Source organism: Elgaria multicarinata, chromosome 1, assembly GCF_023053635.1.
Source record: "Elgaria multicarinata webbii isolate HBS135686 ecotype San Diego chromosome 1, rElgMul1.1.pri, whole genome shotgun sequence".
Lineage (NCBI taxonomy): Eukaryota > Metazoa > Chordata > Lepidosauria > Squamata > Anguidae > Elgaria > Elgaria multicarinata.
The window spans coordinates 137,934,402-137,954,241 of NC_086171.1; the positions used below are offsets into that span (position 1 = coordinate 137,934,402).

Here is a 19,840-nt window from a genome sequence, read left to right on the forward strand (position 1 = left end):
ACAAATAGTTACTTGGCATTCTTAACTAATTTTAATATATTTAGAGTTTGGCAAAATAACATATCGGGAATGTTTTGTTGGGGACAGGGGAAAGAGCATTTGCTATTTCAAACTGAATAGATTTAACCTAAATTTCTGGCCCCTCATTGCAAAGCAATCATGCCAATTAACATATGCAGAAGTTACAAAAATGGACATTTATGAGTTGATATGGGTGGAGGCACAATTCTGCTGGGAATGCTACCTCCAGTATGTAGAGCAGTTGGCGGGGAACATGGGGAGGGGGGTGCTGTTGCATTCATGCCCTGCTTGTGGGTTTCATGTGGGGCAGCTGGTTGACTATTGTGTGAACAGAATGCTGGACTGGATGATGATTATGTTAATTTATTTATTTATATAGCACTTTATTACAAAGCACTGTACAAAAAATAAAGTATATCAGCAGTTCATAATTCAGTAAATACATTCGACTCTACTAAATGCGAGTTTACAGCAGTAATAACACAAAAATATTCAACAATGTACTGCAACAATATTTAACAAGATACTAGATGACAGTATCACAACACTATTCAGAAATATACTTAATACAAGTTTATAGCAAAATAGAACCGATAATAAAAAATAACTTAGTTGGAATAGCATCTCTCCCCCTGAAGCAGCACCTCCCAAACTGCAGCTCCAGCCTTGCTTTTAAAGGCCCTGTTCAGAAGACACCTTAAACCACATCTTCAACCATGGTGGTTAAGCCAGAAAGCCAGGCCGTGTTCAGAAGACACCTTAAACCATGACTTTAACCATGGTGACTAAGGTCTTAGTCACTGTGGTTAAAGCCGTGGTTTAAGGTATCTTCTGAACATGGCCTGGCTTTCTGGCTTAACCACCATGGTTAAAGACGTGGTTTAAGGTGTCTTCTGAACAGGGCCATAGTCTCTAGTTGCAGGTGGGGGGAGGGGAGCAGATGGAATAGCTCATCTTTGATGGCACAGCAGCGTCTCCCCCCCCCCTTGAAGCAGCGCTGGACCCTTGATCCGATTCAACATGGCTCTTCTTACAGTGTAGCCCTGGTGGGGGCTTTGCCCTAGAGGAATGAGACCTGGTGAGGGCTACCAAGCTCCCTCCTGGAGGGGGCATATTGCCCACCCCTGCAATAATCAGTATTCAACACACAGTTCGTTCAATAATCATCAAGAATAATAATCTGCTTTTTATGATCCGTTCACCCAATATAGATCCATCTTCAGTAACTGCTTTCAATGTGTTTAAATGCAAACCATATTAATTTTTTATTTTATCAGAGCTAAGAGGGTAACAGAAAAGGATGATCTCACTATTTAAATTAATTAAGGAGTGGCATGTGGGTGGATGCCATAGTGGTGAAAGACATGCCAGGTTCAATTCACAGCATCTCCAGTTAAAGGGTTCAGGTAGCAGGGCTTACCGAGAACGTCATCAGACGAGCTTTCATCGCACACTCGTTACTACCTGTTCATGGTTTTTCACACATCCTTTAGCTGGCGCTATCCACCTCCTGTGCACCTCCCAACCCTTCTGCTCGTTTTTCCGTCACAAATAAAGATCCAGAAAATCCGACTTATTTTTTTAAAATGAAACTTGCTGCCATTTCCTGCTGTGTGCAGGAAAAGCAGCAGAATGGAAACACCCACTGAATGGGGCCTGTGGTTGTTGCTGCTTCCTCTTTCTCTCCCTGTGTAAAGTAATCATTGCTATTGTGGGACAGCAGGAGGAGGCCATAGCAACAATAGGGAAATGTGAAAATCCCCCCATCTGATGACGCCATGAGACCCTGGAAAGCCAGGGCTAGTCAGAATAGACAAGGCTGGGCTAATAGACAAATATAGCCCAACCTGGCATAAGGCAACATCCTATGATTCTTATGTAGGCCATAATTTAGGATCTATGTATATGAGAGAGGAAAGTTCAACATTATTAGCATGGAAAAATGTAAAACAAAGATGAAAGCAGTGAAATTTCGAGGTCATGGAGGTCATTAGAGGGCATGCACCTGGTGGTTCGACTTGGACCTATGGCCCAATTGGTGTGGACCAGGAGAAGAGCCTTTAGTGTGGTGGCCCCTTCTTTTTGGAACTCCCTGCCCCTGGAGGTCAGGCAGGTGCCAACACTGTGCTGTTCCCAGTGCCTCCTAAAAACAGCGCTTTCCAGGAAGCATTCCTCAACTGGCCAGCCACAATTTTTATTGGTACTCTGCTTTAAATTGGACAGTTTTAATATGCTGCTTTAATCGATTTATCCTTTTACTGTTTTATTCCGATGTTCACTGCTCTGGAATCTATTTTAAATATGAAGTGGTACATAAATATTGTAAATAAATAAATAAATGGCAGCATGTGCAGTAAACACTCACCAAAATTCCATACTACCTTGTGAGTTAAAACTTGAAGAGCTCTGCTGTGGGTTCCTTTGAGACTTAATTGAAGCTGTATGCACAACCGCTGCATGAACTATTGTGTTTGCTCTTATTGAAGGGTGGATGCCCATATGTACATGCCCAGTGGATGTACATCTGCCGTCTCAACACATACAAAGTAGGCATGCATGTTATACTACAAATGCATCCATCAGCTCCCTCACATAATTCCTTAGCATGCATGGAGACATTGTGGTGCACTTTGAGCACATAGGGAGGGCACTGCTGGGGTTTTTTGTTTGTTTTGAAACTGTGTAGCCTCCAGTTTTGGAAATAAGCCAGGCTTGTGGTTGATTCACAGCAGAGTAGTCCCGTTGAGCTGGTGGGATGGTCTAGTGTCAACAGCTTGTGGATTTCAGGCAATAGACTTCGTTTGTTTTTCCTGCTGTATGAGATTTGCCTGCTCTGTCACAGCTAGAAGCCATATGAGTATTTTCTATTTACCTACCTTTCTAAAATAACGCAAGAAGAAGAAGAAGAAGAAGAAGAAGAAGAAGAAGAAGAAGAAGAAGAAGAAGAAGAAGAAGAAGAAGGAAGATTAATTGTAGGTCTGGTGCATTTGTGTTTACAGTCTGGGTACCATTTATTAATCTTGTAGTTCATATGAAGGAAAGCAGATTTGCATAATTTCCTACTTATTTAAGAAGGCACAACAATCCAGATTATCTCCTACATTGGGGAAACTGTTTTAATATGATAAGATGAAATACCACCTACAGCATGCTTGATCTTCCTGGCTTGATTTTTGATATAAATGAAAGGCTGGTTTGTCATACTGATTTCTAATTTAACTTTGCTTTGTAATCAAAGGGAGTGAAGTGTAAAAGAGAACTTCTTTTGCGTCGGCATCACTGAAAGTTGAGGTGATTAGTGAGGTCTGCAAACTGTTCACACCTGATAGCATTGCTCATGCAAATGAACGTTTATGAATTGGGGCCTAATTTTATATTTGGCAAATTTTTGTTATCTTCTCCATGAGGAGTTAAAGTGATGTTTTGTTCATGTCATACTCTGTGCATAATAAGAAGCAAATATCTCAACATAAATTGGAAATTGTCAAGAGTGTGACATCTGTGCCTCTGACTTTCTTTTACAAGGCAATGAGGAAGGTTTTAGGTCTGCTATTCAAAACACAATTAAATTGCCAACCCAGGGGACGACAAAGCCACAAAGCAAGCAAAATGGGATGAACCTTTGAGCATTTCTTCCATTCATAGTAATATTGCATTTCTTTGTGCTTTGTAGTGTGCTAACCTTTTAATTTGCAAATATTAAGGTATTTTTATTTGTAATGCTGATTAATGCAGTATTGCACATCGACCTGATGCTTTGTTGGGTTACCTGCTATTTCTCTAAATGTGTTTCTCTGCTCTGCCACCTTTATGTGAACCATGGTTGGGGGAACTTCCTGTGCTACCCACAAGTGTTACCTAGGGTTTGGGGAATCCACCTCTCACATGTATACATCTATAAAACTGCTCTCACATTGATCTGAAATTTTTAAAAACAACAACAACCAACCCACCTGAAAGCTGACCTGGTTCCATGAGTTTTTTGTTTTGAAGACACTAAAGGAACTTTCCAAATTGGAGTCCAACCTTGTGTTATATGGACTCTCTATGCATGTAATGTTTGCTCCCTCTCCCTCTCTCTCCCTTGTTCCATGATTTATTTATTTTCTGTTCTGTTCTGTTAAATTCACAATAAAAAAAGCAAAAAAAATGTGGACTCTCAGAGGTCCAGCTATACATCACGAGGCAAAGACTTCAAAACTCACATTGGATCTGTGAAGTCACTCCCATTGAATCTTGCAGGTCCTTTTAGTTTTGAAAGGATTAGTGGAAAGGTCTCCTTAGCCACTGGGAGGTGGGGATGGAGATCCAGCCAGTCATAGAAATGGAGATTTGAAAACTTATGGAGATGAAAGTGAAATGGTTTTTTTTCTCTATCTAAAGTTACAGTCCAATACATACCTAGGAATAAGTCTCATTGACATAAATGGGATTTACTTCTGAGTGGACATGTATAGGATTGTGCTGTGATTGAGAAGCCACATCTAGTTTCTTGCATGGGACATAATTCTGGAAACTGGACAAAAACACCAGCAGACCAGCTGAAGGGTAGAATGGTGCCAGTCAAGTCAAGATGGAGCCAGTCAAGTCAACTAAACTTTAGCAATCCAGCCAATGCATCACACTGTTATCACAATATTCAACAAGGCCAAGCGGTGAGGGAGGGACACCTCATGGTAGAGACAAAACTGTGAACCAGACCAGAAGATTTGCTGGCCCGTTATAGAGAATGGGAGGCTTGTGTATGTGTTTCATATCTTTGCTAGTCTTCTTTCTCCACTTGATCAAGGGACACAAGCTCTGAGTTTATGTTCCTTAACTGAACAGATTGGGCTGGAACAGTGTGCATAGGCTTCCGATTTCCCGAAACAGCATGGTGTGATGCATACGCGCAACTAGGGATACATGCCACCGAGGATGGGGAAAAACAAGGCTGTGTTATGTCCTAAGTGGACCTCTCAGTTTTCATTAACTCTGCCCACAGTAGTCTCAATAAAGACGACAATAATCTCTTTTGAAAAATGGGTAGAAAACACCATGAAGCAGATACTACAAGATACTACTTGCATACTAAGTAATGTCAATAATCCAATCCAACAGCACACAAGAAGGCTGATTAAAATATATTTAATTGCATAATCATTTTGAAATCTTTTACCTAGATCCTAAACTTGCTTTCTGGGAAGTTAGCTCTATGATTTCAGTGAGGGTTTTGATTAAAATGGTCTGGATTAAATGTGTTTTAGATTAAAATGATTGATTGTTCTGGGCATTGTGTTTCATTTGATGTCAGAAGAGCTCATAAAGGCGGTTTGGTGTAATTTGTTTTAATTTGATTATCTTTCAAATCCTATTTAGACTTTAACAGTGTAATAGTACACATGTTTACTCAGAAGTAAACCCCACTGAGTTCAGTGGGATTTATTTTCAGTTTAGCGGTATAGATTTTTTTTCAGCTTTAGTTCAGTTTTAGTTCCTTGTACCCAACTGGAGTGAATTTCAACATAGCATTAATAACTTGATAATATAAATTGTGACAAGTATCCACAAAGAAACACCATGTGAACTAACTGACACATCTAATTAAAAGCCCCATCATGTGCCATCAAATTTTAGAGTCCCTTTACCTCTTCTTCATGACACATTGTAATTTGATGCAATCTGAATACTCAAACCATAGAGCTTGCAAGGGGTATAAAGACCATCAAGCTCAGCATTCCCTAACCTGGTCCCCTCCCCCAAATGTTGTGGAATTCAACTCCCATAAGACCTAGCCAGCATGGCCACTGGTCAGGAAACTTGGGAGCTGAAATCCAAAACATAAGGCGGACACCAGCTTGAAGAAGCTGATCTAGCTCCAATAGCAGGTAGAAAGTGCCATAAATCCATATCCCCAGCACACATTCACACACATTTCTCTATAGGATAATATGAATTGTTGAAATTACAGTGTGCCATAAAGAGGATGTAAAGTGTTCTTGGGTAAGTAATGCCATTCATGTTGATACATAGAACTTCTGCCATATCACTGGGCAGATTTTTCAGTACTCTGTATATGGCTGTGTGCTTATGGTTTTCTTCTTTAATTCAGCCTTCGTGAAGGTATTTCCTGAAGGCCCCCTAACATCACAAGGATGGTTTCAGACAGAAGACCATTGTCTTTTGATTTCCCCCCACCTCATAGGATGCTTTTCTTTATGGCAATCTCACCATGGACAGATACTTTCTAGAACCACATTCTATCCCCCACCGTGATTTGAGCGATAATGATGTTTCATTGTTAGCCCCACAATGTTCTATGCACATGGCCCTAGTTGCTAGTGTAGCGCACTAAATGATACAGAGAATTCCTTTCAACTCGTGCCACGTGAGGCGTCAGTCTTTGCAGACCAGTTCAGCTGTGATCTGTTGTGTTCTCTTTGTCAATAGTTATTCCTGCTGGCTGCCATAAGGTCTAGCTTTAAGCTCAATTTTCAAAGAGTGTATCCAGCATTCACAACATGTAGAGGTCTGTATACATTCATCATGCAGTGGTGAATCTCAGTTGGCAAGATCTCCTCAGCTGTGAGAAATTCAATTACTGTTTTCTACTCAAAATGTGCATCAGTGGCAGTTGTCATTTTGAACTGCCTGGTTGTGTTCCTCTTTGGTATGTAGTTGGGCGGGGGGGGGGGGGGGGAAGAATCTTTCTTGGAAATAGTCTGGAATTCTTATGGCCTTTTGCTTGTATAATCTACTACTACAGCAACTGACATTGTTAGAGAAATAAAGGAGTGTGTTTTTCAAACATGTTGTCATAACAGCTATGAAGGAATATCCAGGAAATGCAGCACAGTTGCCAGCCTAAGGGGTCATAACCAGGCTGATTAGCATCAGTGGCAGGCCGCAGCTGCTCCCTAGGCCCTCCGGCCCAGGAAGGCTGGGCCTTGCTTGGGTAGACAGGAGGGAGTAGGCACAAGGTGATCCACTCATTCAAGGCCCAAAACATGATTAACACTCCACAGATTGTATCATTATTATTATTATTATTATTATTATTATTATTATTATTATTATTTATTTATTTATTTATATAGCACCATCAGTGTACATGGTGCTGTACAGAGTAAAACAGTAAATAGCAAGACCCTGCCGCATAGGCTTACAATCTAATGGGCAGTATTTGTCTGCTATTGATGATCTGTTTGACAGGGCAAGGTCAGCAATTAAGGGGACTTATCTCTGGATAATGAGGGATGGGAGTGGATAGCAAGGACAGTACCTTTGGGCAATGTTTGCCAAGCACTATTGATCTGGCTAGAAGCTGTAGTTAGCAGCACTAAGAGCCGTTGACCCTTCAGGGATGGGGCAGAGCAGGGGATAGAGATCAACCTAATATATCCAACTCTCTGTCTGCTCCACCAGCCCAGTTTTAGCCCATGAGGACTAGGCTCGGTTTCTGGGACAGCCATAGCAGTGCCAAGTAGCTGGCACATATGTAATAGGTGAAACCACTTTGTTTTTTTCATGAGAATTATTAAAAGGTCAGATGACCCAAAAATTATTTTACCAAAAGCCAAGGATTCTCCACTATTGGCTTCTTTTTTTCAGACCCTCCTCCTCTATAGCTTCACCAGGATCAGGCAAATGTTGCTGTTAAGATACACATGCAACTACATTCTTGTGAATAAAAATATAGCTTGGGAGAATATTTGGATGAATAAAAGCTTACTTTTCAAGATGTGGTATAATATGTTAGACATAGGCTTTAGCTAGACCTAAGGTTTATCCCGGTATCGTCCCGGGGTTGTCCCTGCCTGCTCCTGGGATCCCCTGTGTGTCATTTACATGAACAGGGATGACCCCGGGACAATCCCGGGATAAACCTTAGGTCTAGCTAAGGCCTTAGAAAGGAGACACCTGTGTTCACATTCCAACTCAGCCACAAAGGTTGCTGGGTAGCCTTGGGCCAGACACCATCTCTCAGCCAAACCTCCCTCAGAGGGTTGTGGTAAGGATAAAGGGAGAGGTCCATGTATGCTGGCCTCAAAGGTAGGATAGAAATCAATGAGATAAGATATACAATCATAACATTTCTGGAATTGTCTTTTTGAGTATACTCCTGTCCACATCTGTGGTCAGTGAGCTTCAGTGTTTCTTGACCTAGTCTTGAAGTGACCCTCTGTCACCATGAAATACTTAAGAGGGGATTAGGGAAGAACTGTTTAAAGCAACAGCTCTGCCACCATCACATATAGTTTGGGAATGAAGTACACATTAGCTTCTTTGCCTGAAGGTCCGTGATTATAGCTGGGACAAAGAGAGCTTTTCAAATCCACAGGTAAGATCCATAGATTTAGCTCAGTAGCCAAACTCATGAAGTTGATTTGCCCCATTTGTTAACTTTAGGGTGTCCATATGAAAAGGAGGACAGGGCTCCTGTATCTTTAACAGTTGCATAGAAAAAGGAATGTCAGCAGGTGTCATTAGTATATATGGGGAACCTGTTGAAATTCCCTCTCCATCACAACAGTTAAAGTGCAGCACCAGGTTCTCCATAGATACAAATGACACCTGCTGAAATTCCCTTTTCAATACAACTGTTAAAGATACAGGAGCCCTGTCCTCCTTTTCATATGGTCACCCTACTTAACTTTGGCTTTGAATAATTTGCTTGAGCAACTTCAACATTCTTTAATTCATTTTGACAACTTTGACTTCATTTAATTTACTTCAACAACTTCAACCTCATTTAATTCACTTGCTTTTCCCGAGTTCTGTATCTAGGGCTTCATGCAAAATTGAGGTCAGACCTTGATTTGCATCTCTAGTCTTTAACGTTACTCTTGACGTGTAGCCAGGGTGGGTACCTCAAATTAAATGCATTCTCACTTATTTTGAAAGTTGATTATCAAAACAACATGCTTTACAGATATCTTTGGTACCTGCAAGGAACTTTGCTGGAAGCTTACTGAGTCACATTGTTCAATTGTTTAACATTTACTTTAATGTTACAAATTGACAGCATCCACAAAAACTGTCAGCCACTGCCCTAAAAACATGAATAAGAGAGAAACAGAAATGGGTTTTGCTTTTAAAGCTGCCTTGGAAGTCAGTTAATATTATTGTTCCCTCCAAAGCAACATACAAAATGTTCAGGGATAAGTGCTAACTAAGTGGCTGCTTTTCTGTGACCCAAGCTGCACACAGAGACAATCCCACAGCCATGTCTGTGATCACGGCATCCCTCTCATGGCCCCAGTAAATGATCCCACGGAAGAGGACAGAGGAGGGATGTATGGGAATTTTGTTTTGGAGCAGAATTTGTTCCATTTGCATATTCCCAAGCTTGTGTTTGCATTAAAAAAAAGTGTACATTAGAAAAATATTCAGATTAAAAATGTGCATTTTGGGAAAATTGCACATTTTCATTCTTTAGTCAATGAAGGGGAGTGTGCATTTGCGTTCACACTTTAAAATGTGCACCCAAATGCAGTTTACCTATTAGAACACCCACCCACACCCCCAAAAGCCCTTGCAATCAGGAACAGAAATGAGGTGAACTGAGGTTCAAGGTGAAAATCAGAGAACTGAATGTGATGAAGCTTTGCAGATTCTCCCATCCCTTGGGCAAGTTCTTCTTGTTTCAGTGAGTGCAATAGTGTAGCCCAGTGTCCCAATACAGGTCGACCATTAATAGGCTAGCCAGGCCACAAAAGGGACTATTAAGTTCCTCCTGGCATCTCCTCTCTAAAGAACTGATAATCTTCTAGATAATTATCTAAAGCTTGATGATCCTGCTACCATGTAAGTGGAGGAATTGCCAGTTAAATGCTCCTGTATATTTAACCTCCTCATGTGAATGTCTCTTGCCCTTGTGTTACTCCCCTGGAGCAACTTTCTGCGTAATTATGAGCCAAAGGTTCTAAGTCCCTTTGAGCTAACACAATTGCAATATAAGAGGGTTTCCTTTCTACCCCTGCATCAGGTTGCATGTTATTTAGGCTTATTCAGGCAGCAGAAAACCAAAATTAAAATCACATAAAATGGATTGTTCTTTTTTTAAAAAAAAGTTGTTTCCAAAACATGTGCTACCAGTGCAACAATTAAACAAGTAAGTGAAAGAATTATGTTTTACCAGCTTATGAACAAGGAAAATAACCTGGCTCTAATGTGAAATGTTGTATATGCTAGTTATATAGAACAGAGTACAAATCCAAAACTTACAGATAATAATGAGAAACTTGTTCTCAATTACCTATAGGGTGAAATGCATTTTATCACCTATATGAAAGCCTCTAAGGCAGGTAAAACAGTGGCCATGAATGAAGCCCGGCTAATTAACCATACCCTAGCTCAACAGCCAAGTACAGAGAGGCCTAGAATGAATGATGTTTTAACAATGCTTAGGGTTGACTGTAAACCTTAAAAGAATATTGCTTTTAAGAGTATTGTGGCACCTTAAATATTAACAGGTTCTTGCATAAGCTTTTCTGTGCCAACTTCATAAGATGTATGAAGTGTTGAACTCAAATTGACATGCTTGGGGGAGGAGAGGTGTAAGCACTGTAGTCAGAAGGAACTGAAATGTAAAAGGTAAAGACAGTAATAATTACCTTAACAATTGCTGTTCAGAAAATGTTGGGTGATAACTCAGATATCTCGGCGATGGTGAGAAGGTTAACATATGTAGTGTGATAAAAAGAAACCTTGTTCAAGCCACAGTTCTGTCCCATGTAGACTGCAGGACTGGGCAGTCTACATGGGACAAACCTAAAAAGGTTACTCACCAGCAACAACAGACCTTGCAAAAGAGATACAGATGAAGGGCTCACCTACACCAAGCAGGATATTCCGCTCTGAAAGTGGTATATAAAAGGCAGGAGCCACACTACTGTTTTATAGCGGTATTGAAGTGCACTGACAATTGTTGGGGCCCACTGACACATACCATATACCACTTTCATAGTGTTATATCCTGCTTGGTGTAGATGTGTCATGGGCCCCAACAGTTGTCAGTGCACTTCAGTACCACTATAAAGCAGTAGTGTAGATCCTGCGGTGCACTTTAATACCATTATAAAGCAGTAGTGTGACTCCTGCCTTTTATATATCACTTTCATACTGCTTTCATAATGGAATATCCTGCTTGGTGTAGATGAGCCTGAAGAAACCAAATTCTCTGGCAGACTCAGAAGCCAATGCTGTCCCCCTGTATACTCTGGCAACACTATTACAGGACCTCATAATTCCATCTACAACATGAAGTATTTCTAAGAAATCAATAAATATACCTCCTCATCTTCCATCATTTTCCAGCAATGTCCTACTACATTCTACAAATAGGCCAGTCTCTATGTAAAAGAATAAATGGACACAAACTGAACCTCAGGAATGGCTACATTCAAAAACCAGTAAGAGAACATTGTAACCTCCCAGGACAGTCTGCAAAGGACCTTAAGGTCACCATTCTTGAAAAGGGGAATTTCAAAGACAGACATCAATGTGAAATTGCTGAAGTATAATTTATCAAGACATTCAGCTCTATTTCCTGTGGTTTGAACAAGGACACTGTGAAATATGCCATATATGCCATTGTGATATATCTTCCACTGTGATATATCCCATCATTTGCCAGCAATGCCCTACTGCATTCTACACACAAGCCAGTCTCTGGCCCTTTCTACACCTAAGGATTATCCCAGGCAAATGGAGGGATCATCCCTGCTTGCTCCCAGGATCCCCTGTGTGTCATTTGGACATACGGGATGATCTCGGGACAATTCCAGGGGGGAAAGGCAGGTGTAGAAATGGCCTCTATGCCAAAGAATAAAGACAGATTTCAAAGACAGGCATAAATGTGAAATTGCTGAAGTGCACTGCAATGCTCACGACATTCAACTATTCCTTGTTGTCTGAACAAGGACAAAGGTTCCCCCTTCCGGATTACATATGTTAATCTCACCACTGCAATGATTTATTTATTTATTTATTTATTTAAGGATTTTTATGCCACCATTCAGCCAAAAAAGGCTCTCACGGCAGCTTACAAAAGTATTTCTTGACAGTCCCTGCCCACAGGCTTACAATCTAAAAGACATGACACAAAAGGAAAGGGGATTGGGAGGGAGGAGGAGGAGGGGGAAAAGGAAAGCAAATTCAGGCACTACAATCTTAGTTGCAAAGTTCAGCAGTTACAATTGACAGCAGGAGGGAGGGGGCTCTCAGCTGGAGCTGGACCCCGGCACGGTGGAGAGGTGCCTGGCTGCTGCTTCCTCCCTCACTGGTGGCCTCTGCAGAGACAGTTGACAGCAGGAGGGAGGGGGCTCTCAGCTGGAGCTGGACCCAGGCACGGTGGAGAGGTGCCTGGCTGCTGTTTCCTCCCTCACTGGTGGCCTCTGCAGAGACAGTTCAATGATGTCTGAGTTCATCTTGAAGAGACTCAACAGAGTCTCACCACAAGACTCCGCTGTTTTTGCTGCAACAGTCTAACATGGCTGGCCCTCTGGAAATTGTTTTTAAGGGTTAGTGGTTCTGGTGTCATTCTCATTGAGCAGAAACTCAGATTGACAAATGTTTATTTCTTCGTTTATTAGCAACATTTATTTGCTACCCAATAACACAACTAGGCAGCTTACAATAATGTAATAAATAATTTAGTGGAGCAGATATTTTTCATGACTGGAATCAAAAGCAAAACATACCTTGTTTGGAACCACTGAGGATCAGCCAAAAATTGTGTTCAATGTGACTTATTAACAAGCGAAAGGAGCCCTTGCTAAGAGAATGTGAGTTTACAAAAGGCAGCAGATACCTGAAGAGCCTTTGAAGTTGCATAAACACAAATCGTGTTCATGGCTGGATCGCAGGATGACACATTTCTGCAGGTCCTAACACAGCACAGCAATCCATGCATCCTGGAGTCTAAAACAGGCCACAGGAGGGCAAGGGCTAGCCTGCTACACAGACAGTTCCCACAAAGAGCATCTGTCAGGCTGGTCACTTCGATGAATCTGCTCTGGGTTTCAGTCAGAACCTGTCAGAGCGCTAAAGTGGCTATCCAAGGTGCTGAACCCACAGGGAAGTTGGAGAATGTCATGGGGATGTATTATATATTCCCAGACAGCCATGCCTGTTCTCGATAGATACAAAAACATAATGTTTTCCGTGGTGGATAGATTGAAAAATTCACTGGTGCTTTTAGTGAAAGAAGGGATTATAGTCAGGGTGGCTGTGTGTCTACCCCTGTTTGGATGCCACTGAGGGGGAGAAATGGCAAGCTGCAAGTTTGCTTGGACCCCACAATACCTAATAAGGCTATGCTCAGAGAATACTGTTCCATTCCAATGGCAGCAGATGTTCAGTGTTGATTGGCTTGTGAAAGCTCCTTTATGTTTCTGGATGCAAACGATGGATTTGGCAAATTGGACTAAACTGGGAAGCCTCCTGACCTATGTATTTTCAGCACACCATGGGGAAGATATGAATGCCTCATTCTACCTTTTGGAATTAAGTCAACTAGTGAAGTGCTTCAGGAAAAGAATTATGAGACATTTGGAGAAGTCACAGGGATCCACATAACAGCAGATGACTTGATTATAGCAGCGCCCACACTTGAGTAACATGATCAGATCCTAACGCATCTGATGAGGCTGATTAAGTTCAGTGTAGACAATATACATTGCACAGTCCAAGGAGTAAAATACATGAGACAGTTCATCTCCACACAAGGGGTCACACCAGAGGATAGTGAAGTCTGGCCAATATCCCTGCCCCCTGGTATGAGAGCAAACCCCACTCAACACACGTTCAAGCTATCACCATAGCTGTCTGCTGTGCAGTTCAACATATTTTAGTTTGAAAAACTGCCCTCCTTCTTTCCAGTAACAGTTATATTGTCACACAGCTGAACAGATTTGTCCACATGGCAATATCACTTGGGACAAACAAATCTAGTTCAGACTGAGGGCACTGCCTTTTTAGGAAGCACCTAAATTAGCACAGTTCAGTGCTGTGAACAGCAGGAAGTCAACATGACAAAATGGGGGTCTTTTGGGGGTTGGGTTGCCTATACTGGATGCAGTTGCACTCCTTGTGAAAGAGCAGCTGTGTAGTTTAGGGATACTCCTATATCCATCAATGTCTATTGAAGCACAAGCGGCCCAGCCAGGGGTGCCTTTTTCCAACTTTGGTTGGTATGCCAGCTACAGCCATTCCTGGACAGGGACAGTAGGGCCACAGTGATCCATGCACCAGTAATTTCAAGATTGGACTATTGCAATGTACTTTATGTAGGGCTACCTGTGAGGCTGGCCCAGAGGCTGCAGCTAGTGCAAAATGCTGCAGCTAGGCTCCTGCATGGGACAGCCTACTGGGAACATATTATACCATTGCCATAGGAGTAGTATTGGCTGCCAATAAGCTACCAAGCCAGGTTCAAGGTGCTTGTGTTGACATATAAAGCCCTACACAATTACCTGATGAATTACCTGATGAAGCACTTTTTCCCTTATGCATCTGCCTGGATATTAAGATCAAGTAGGGATGCTGTCTTGACAGTACAGCAATTGCCTGGAGTTTGATACATGGCAACCCAAGAGAGGGTGTTCTTCATATAGCACCACAACTATGGAACTCCTTCCCCCATCATATACAAGTCGCACCAAGTCTTACAAGCTTTCAGTGCCAGCTAAAGACCTATTTCTTTATTCATGCTTTCAACTCCCCCCCTTTTTTTTCTTTTGTTACATTGGCCCTGTTCAGACAACACTCTAAACCATGCTGCTTATCCACAAAATGGTTAATGGAATATATTGCATTCCGTTAACCATTTTGTGGTTAAGCAGCATGGTTTAGCATGTTGCCTGAATGGGGCCATTGAGTAAATTGTAATTTATCTGTTACTGTTCTCCCCTGTTTGATTGTGTGTGTGTGTGTTTGTCAATGCTGTATTACTTTACTATGTTTTAAGTTTGCACCTCGCTTTGCGACTATCTTATAATGTCAGGTGGGAAAAACTTCTTAAATAAATAAACAATCAGCATCATCCAGGGATCTCAACTTGGTTCTGTTGGAACACACTGTTGAGAGGTATGGAATGCTCTCAACAGGATGCTGTCAACAACTGTTTCTTCCCCACATGTTGGACTACAACATGCTACATTGCCATGATCCTATGGCAAATAGAACAATTGTAGAAACAACAAAAGCCCTACTGGGATAGCACATGGTGAGGGGATCTACAATAGTACATGAAACGTTTTTACAGTCATTGAACGTTTTGTTTTTGAATGATTTAAAACGTAGCAGTTTTTAAAAGGTTTATTTACTTTTCTCTTTCCATGGAAATGCATTCCTTTTGGCCACACTAAGAAAAGAAATCCGTTTGTTCTTTTTCCCCCGGCTGCCAATTTCCCCACCCACTTCCTATTCTCTCCGAGAATCCCCCACTTACAAACGATCCTGAAGCCTCTCAAAAGTGAAACTAAAAGTAGCTTCAAAAAGAGGCTTGAAAGAAAAAAACGGCTCCAACTTTGGGCATGGAAATTACATAAACATGCCCCCAGGAATGCGATTGGCTAATTAAGAACTACAGGAAACCCATTTAATACGATGAAATCAGCCACATCATAACAACTTATTTCAGAGAAGTTCAAAATAAAAACCGGAGAACAGACAACAATAAAAAGTCACAAACTAAACGTCATGTGGCAAAATACTACCAAACGCACATTTAAAAATGGTAAGACATGTTCTAACTTGACTAATGTAGATCCCCTCCTAGACTACTGTTTCTCTTTCATCTTGGAAGTGCTGTCAACATGGAGATGGCCTGTGGTTGGCTGCCAGCTATTGAAGGAGCCACAGGCCCAACACCACATACATACAAGGTGGAAACATCTGCAAGATGTGAGACAGAGATGCAGCACATGTCACCTAAAGTTTTATCATATACAGACCAGGGTGTATGCACAACACTCTCATTTCTATACAGCAAATGTGCAAGTATCAACAAACTCATGAGCACACACAAAAAGCACAAGATTGACACAACCATTAGGAGCCAGCCGCCATATTTATCCAAATTTCTGAAATTAAACACAAGAAGTGAACAGCAAGTGTACATCACTGAACAGTATAGAGATCTATGTGAAAACTTTATGCAGAAGCTACATGGGACAGTAACCCAAGCCATTAGTAAAGATTGTACTCTACTGGGTGAAGTGCTACCAACCTTTGACCTATGTGAGTGAACGTGCACCTGTTGTAATCAACACTGATAATTTTGCACAGTGATTTTGTTTGCTTGAAGTATTTGGTTTGGTTGGAATAATTTGTTGTTTTAAAGGAAAACTGAATCCGGGAGATGTAGTACATTGTGATACAACCATTTTAAGACCAGTGAGTCTGGGAAGGGAAGTACTTCCTCAGGCTGAGGGGAACATTATGGAGGGAAGGAAACTCGTAGAAAGAGCCATTTTTGTCTTAATAAAGAATTAAGACCTTAAACATCCGGCCTTTCAGCCATCCTTGAATGTGCGCACTCCACACAAGTTGAAGTAGCCTTATTTGCCTGTAGCAGCTATTGGCAGAAAGGAATGGGCTCCCTTCTCCAGGATTCCAAAAGTGATAGAGGGGGAATAAAGTATACATATTCCCTCAAATGAAGTGTAGTGTGTGTGAACCAGCCCTCAACAGATACTTGAAATCTTGCCCTAGAACAGCTCATTGCAGGGTAATTCTACTTGTGCAAATGTTTCCTTTTTCTGGTGCATTTTTTTCTGCTAGGCTTTACCACTGGTTGCTAGTTTTGAAATCTGTTGTTAAACTAATTCTAGTTTACAGTTTTGTTTTGTTTTGCTTTAAGTGAGTGTGGGGTGGTGAAACCACAGGAATATTTTAACTCATCTATATTCTTCTCTTTCCAGCTCCAAGTACGACTCAGCTTGGGATCACTGGGGCCGCTGAAGTTCTATTGTCCTGCTGGTACCTTGTGTTGACAATGTCCTCTTACACCAGCATAATGTACCTGAAGAACATCGTTCTACAATAAATGTAAAGAACCATGAAAAGCTTTTAAGGATTCTTTGAAAGTGCTGATGACTGGATCCAATCTGGTAGAGTTTGTTTAAAAAAAAAAAAAAGCGGCGTCGGATATAATCAGCAGTGCTTATATGGGGAATGATCGCCTTCTGTAGAATTGCTCATTATGTAAATACTTTAATTCTACTCTCTCTTTTTTTATTAGCTGCATTACCTTGTGAAGAAGTACACATTGTCCTTTTCTTTTCTTTTCTTTTTAAAAAGACGTGAAAGCTCTGAAATTACTTTTAGAGGATATTAATTGTGAGTTCATGTTTGTAATCTATAACTTTTCAAAAGCATTCAGTCATGGTCTGCTGACTTTGCAGACTGTAGTTTACATAAAAAGAACCCAAATATTGCAGTTAAACACGTGATCTTTAAGGCTGCAATACAAGCATTTATTTCCCTCTTTAAATATGATTATATCTGCATTGACACGGAATCTTTTTTTTTTTTTACAAAAAAAGCTAAATAATATTGCCTTCAATTCATTTCTTCAAAAATAGAACACATATCTAGATTTTCTTCTAGCATGATACTCAGATTTCAAGAATGAGCCTTGTAATATGACTGCACTGTGCAGTTATGCTATGATTTTGATTTTATTGTCAGTTCAGCATGGGTGTGCCTTCATAAGATACTGCTTTTCTCTTCCTCTCAAACAAATGGGAGATAGATAGATATATTTTGGTAGATGCTAAGCTCAAAGGTACCAAATCTCTTCTTAAGGACAAAGGTGCTATTGGCTGTAAAATGAATACCACCAGTGGGTTAAAGAAACTACTGCAAACACTGAGCACAGCAGAAAGAGTAAACAGATGGTACTTCCAACGTATATTCCAAATTTATACAAAAGCAGCAGATATTTCTCAGAGACTTATTTGTGAATGTAACACATTTCCTTTGTTCATTCCAATTCAGACTTTTTAAAAGGCTGCAGAGAAAGTGACCACCTCTTTATTTTATTGTATATTTATAATTAGTGGCAAATTTTACATGTCAGTGTTGTTCTCCATTTTGAACTTATAATGTATCTGGTTGGTTCACTTATAGAACATAGTGGTGAGGTCTGAAAAACCCTTAGAAGTGTCAGAATGTTCATAATAAATATGTTTCTAAAACACATACATGTGCACACACACACACACACACAAGCAATCATTCAAATAATTGTACTTTACTACAGAGGGCATATGGTAACATGCCTACCACCATTTAAATATTTTCCCAAGGTCAATTTTCTTAAACAATAAACCACTGCGTTCTCTCCTACACAAACAAATGGCTGAAGAATTTCCTCAAATGCCGACTGTGAGGCACAATTCAGCCACCTCCGCACCTGTTGTGGTGGCGGTGGTGGTGAGATCCTATAAATCAACCTTCCTCAATCTGGTACCCTCCAGATGTTTTGAAAGACAACTCCCAGCATTCCTGATAATTGTCCATGCTGGTTGGGGCTGATGGGTGTTGAAATACAAAATATCTGTAGGGTACCAGGTTGAGGAAAGGCTGCTGTAAATGATGTGTTACAATATCATTATTCCACACAATGTAGGAAGTGTTATGGAGAAATGCAGATGGATAAAATAACCTTCACTCTAGTGAAGGAATGTTTTATGTCGGACATGGAAGACAAATCTTTCTTCCTCACGCCTATGTTATCTGAGATGCAACTTGTGAGAAACCAGATCTCTTCAGATGTTACATTCTACATATCTATTTGTCAAAATGTCAACAATGTATGCTTATTTTAGCATAACTATTGCATTTTCCCCTCAGAAAGGACTTCTAAGGTTTCAATTTCCAAATCTTAGTAAAAGTATAGCCTACAAATTAACAAAGGGCAAAAATGGCACTTGAAAAATGGAGGCGGGGGGAATCAATACAAATGTTACCCTAATGTAAAATAAGTGAATACTAGAGCAAGTGCAAAGACTTCCATTTGGATTTAATCTAGTTCCTCCACGAAATAGTGACAAATTGGTCTTTGCTGCTTAACTGAGGATGTATTTGTTGTCACTGGCTTAGGATGAGGCCAGATCTATACCAAGCAGGATATAACAATTTGGAAGGTGTTTGAAAACGCTGTATGGAATGGGTCCCAACAGTTGTCAGTGCACTTCAATAACGTTATAAAGCAGTAGTGTGGCTCCTGCCTGAGAGACAATAACTTGTCTCTCTAACTGAAGCTGATGAGATCTGGGCAGAATCTACACTACTGCTTTATAACAGTTTTGACAACTGTTCGGGCCCAGGACACATTCCATATACCGCTTTCAAACCATTTTCAAAGTGATATATCCTGCTTGGTGTAGAGCTGGCCCTACACAACAGTACAATAATGTCAGTGAGGGTATCAGGAGAGAGGATGCGTCTCAGAATGAGTTTGTGTAGGCCTCAAAGTCTTAAAAGCAAAAGGCAATTTAGTGATGTCTCACAAAGCCATAGTCAAGGCTGCAGTGGTTTCATTTGAGTAAATTTAAACATATGTGGTTTGTTAAATAATTAAGCCACCCATTCTTAATCCTATAAAAGAGGACACTTTATTGGCTGCATAGTGTAAATTCATCATCATTGTTAATATCACCATCAGAAAAGGTTCACTGGTGCACACACTTCAATAGAGTTTGTTCTCAAAAGTTGGTCACTATTGTTTCTAGCTAGAGAATCAATCAGCTCACATGGATCCTGTTTCTAAGACCTACATTATTTCTTTAACTCCTTGAATCCTCTTCTCTGTAAATAAAATGTCAAT

General features: G+C 40.7%; 1 protein-coding gene across 2 annotated transcripts in view; it reads left to right on the forward strand.

The window, feature by feature from the left end:
* The window catches only part of NEGR1 (neuronal growth regulator 1), a 585,000-nt gene extending 567,515 nt beyond the window's left edge, over window positions 1-17,485 (forward strand). For both annotated transcript variants that reach the window (XM_063137453.1, XM_063137460.1), the window contains one exon: window positions 16,929-17,485. In XM_063137453.1, the coding sequence (XP_062993523.1) occupies window positions 16,929-17,053 (125 nt within the window). In that variant the 3' untranslated portion in view covers window positions 17,054-17,485. The remainder of the gene's footprint in view (window positions 1-16,928) is intronic.
* Window positions 17,486-19,840: the final 2,355 nt, after the last annotated feature.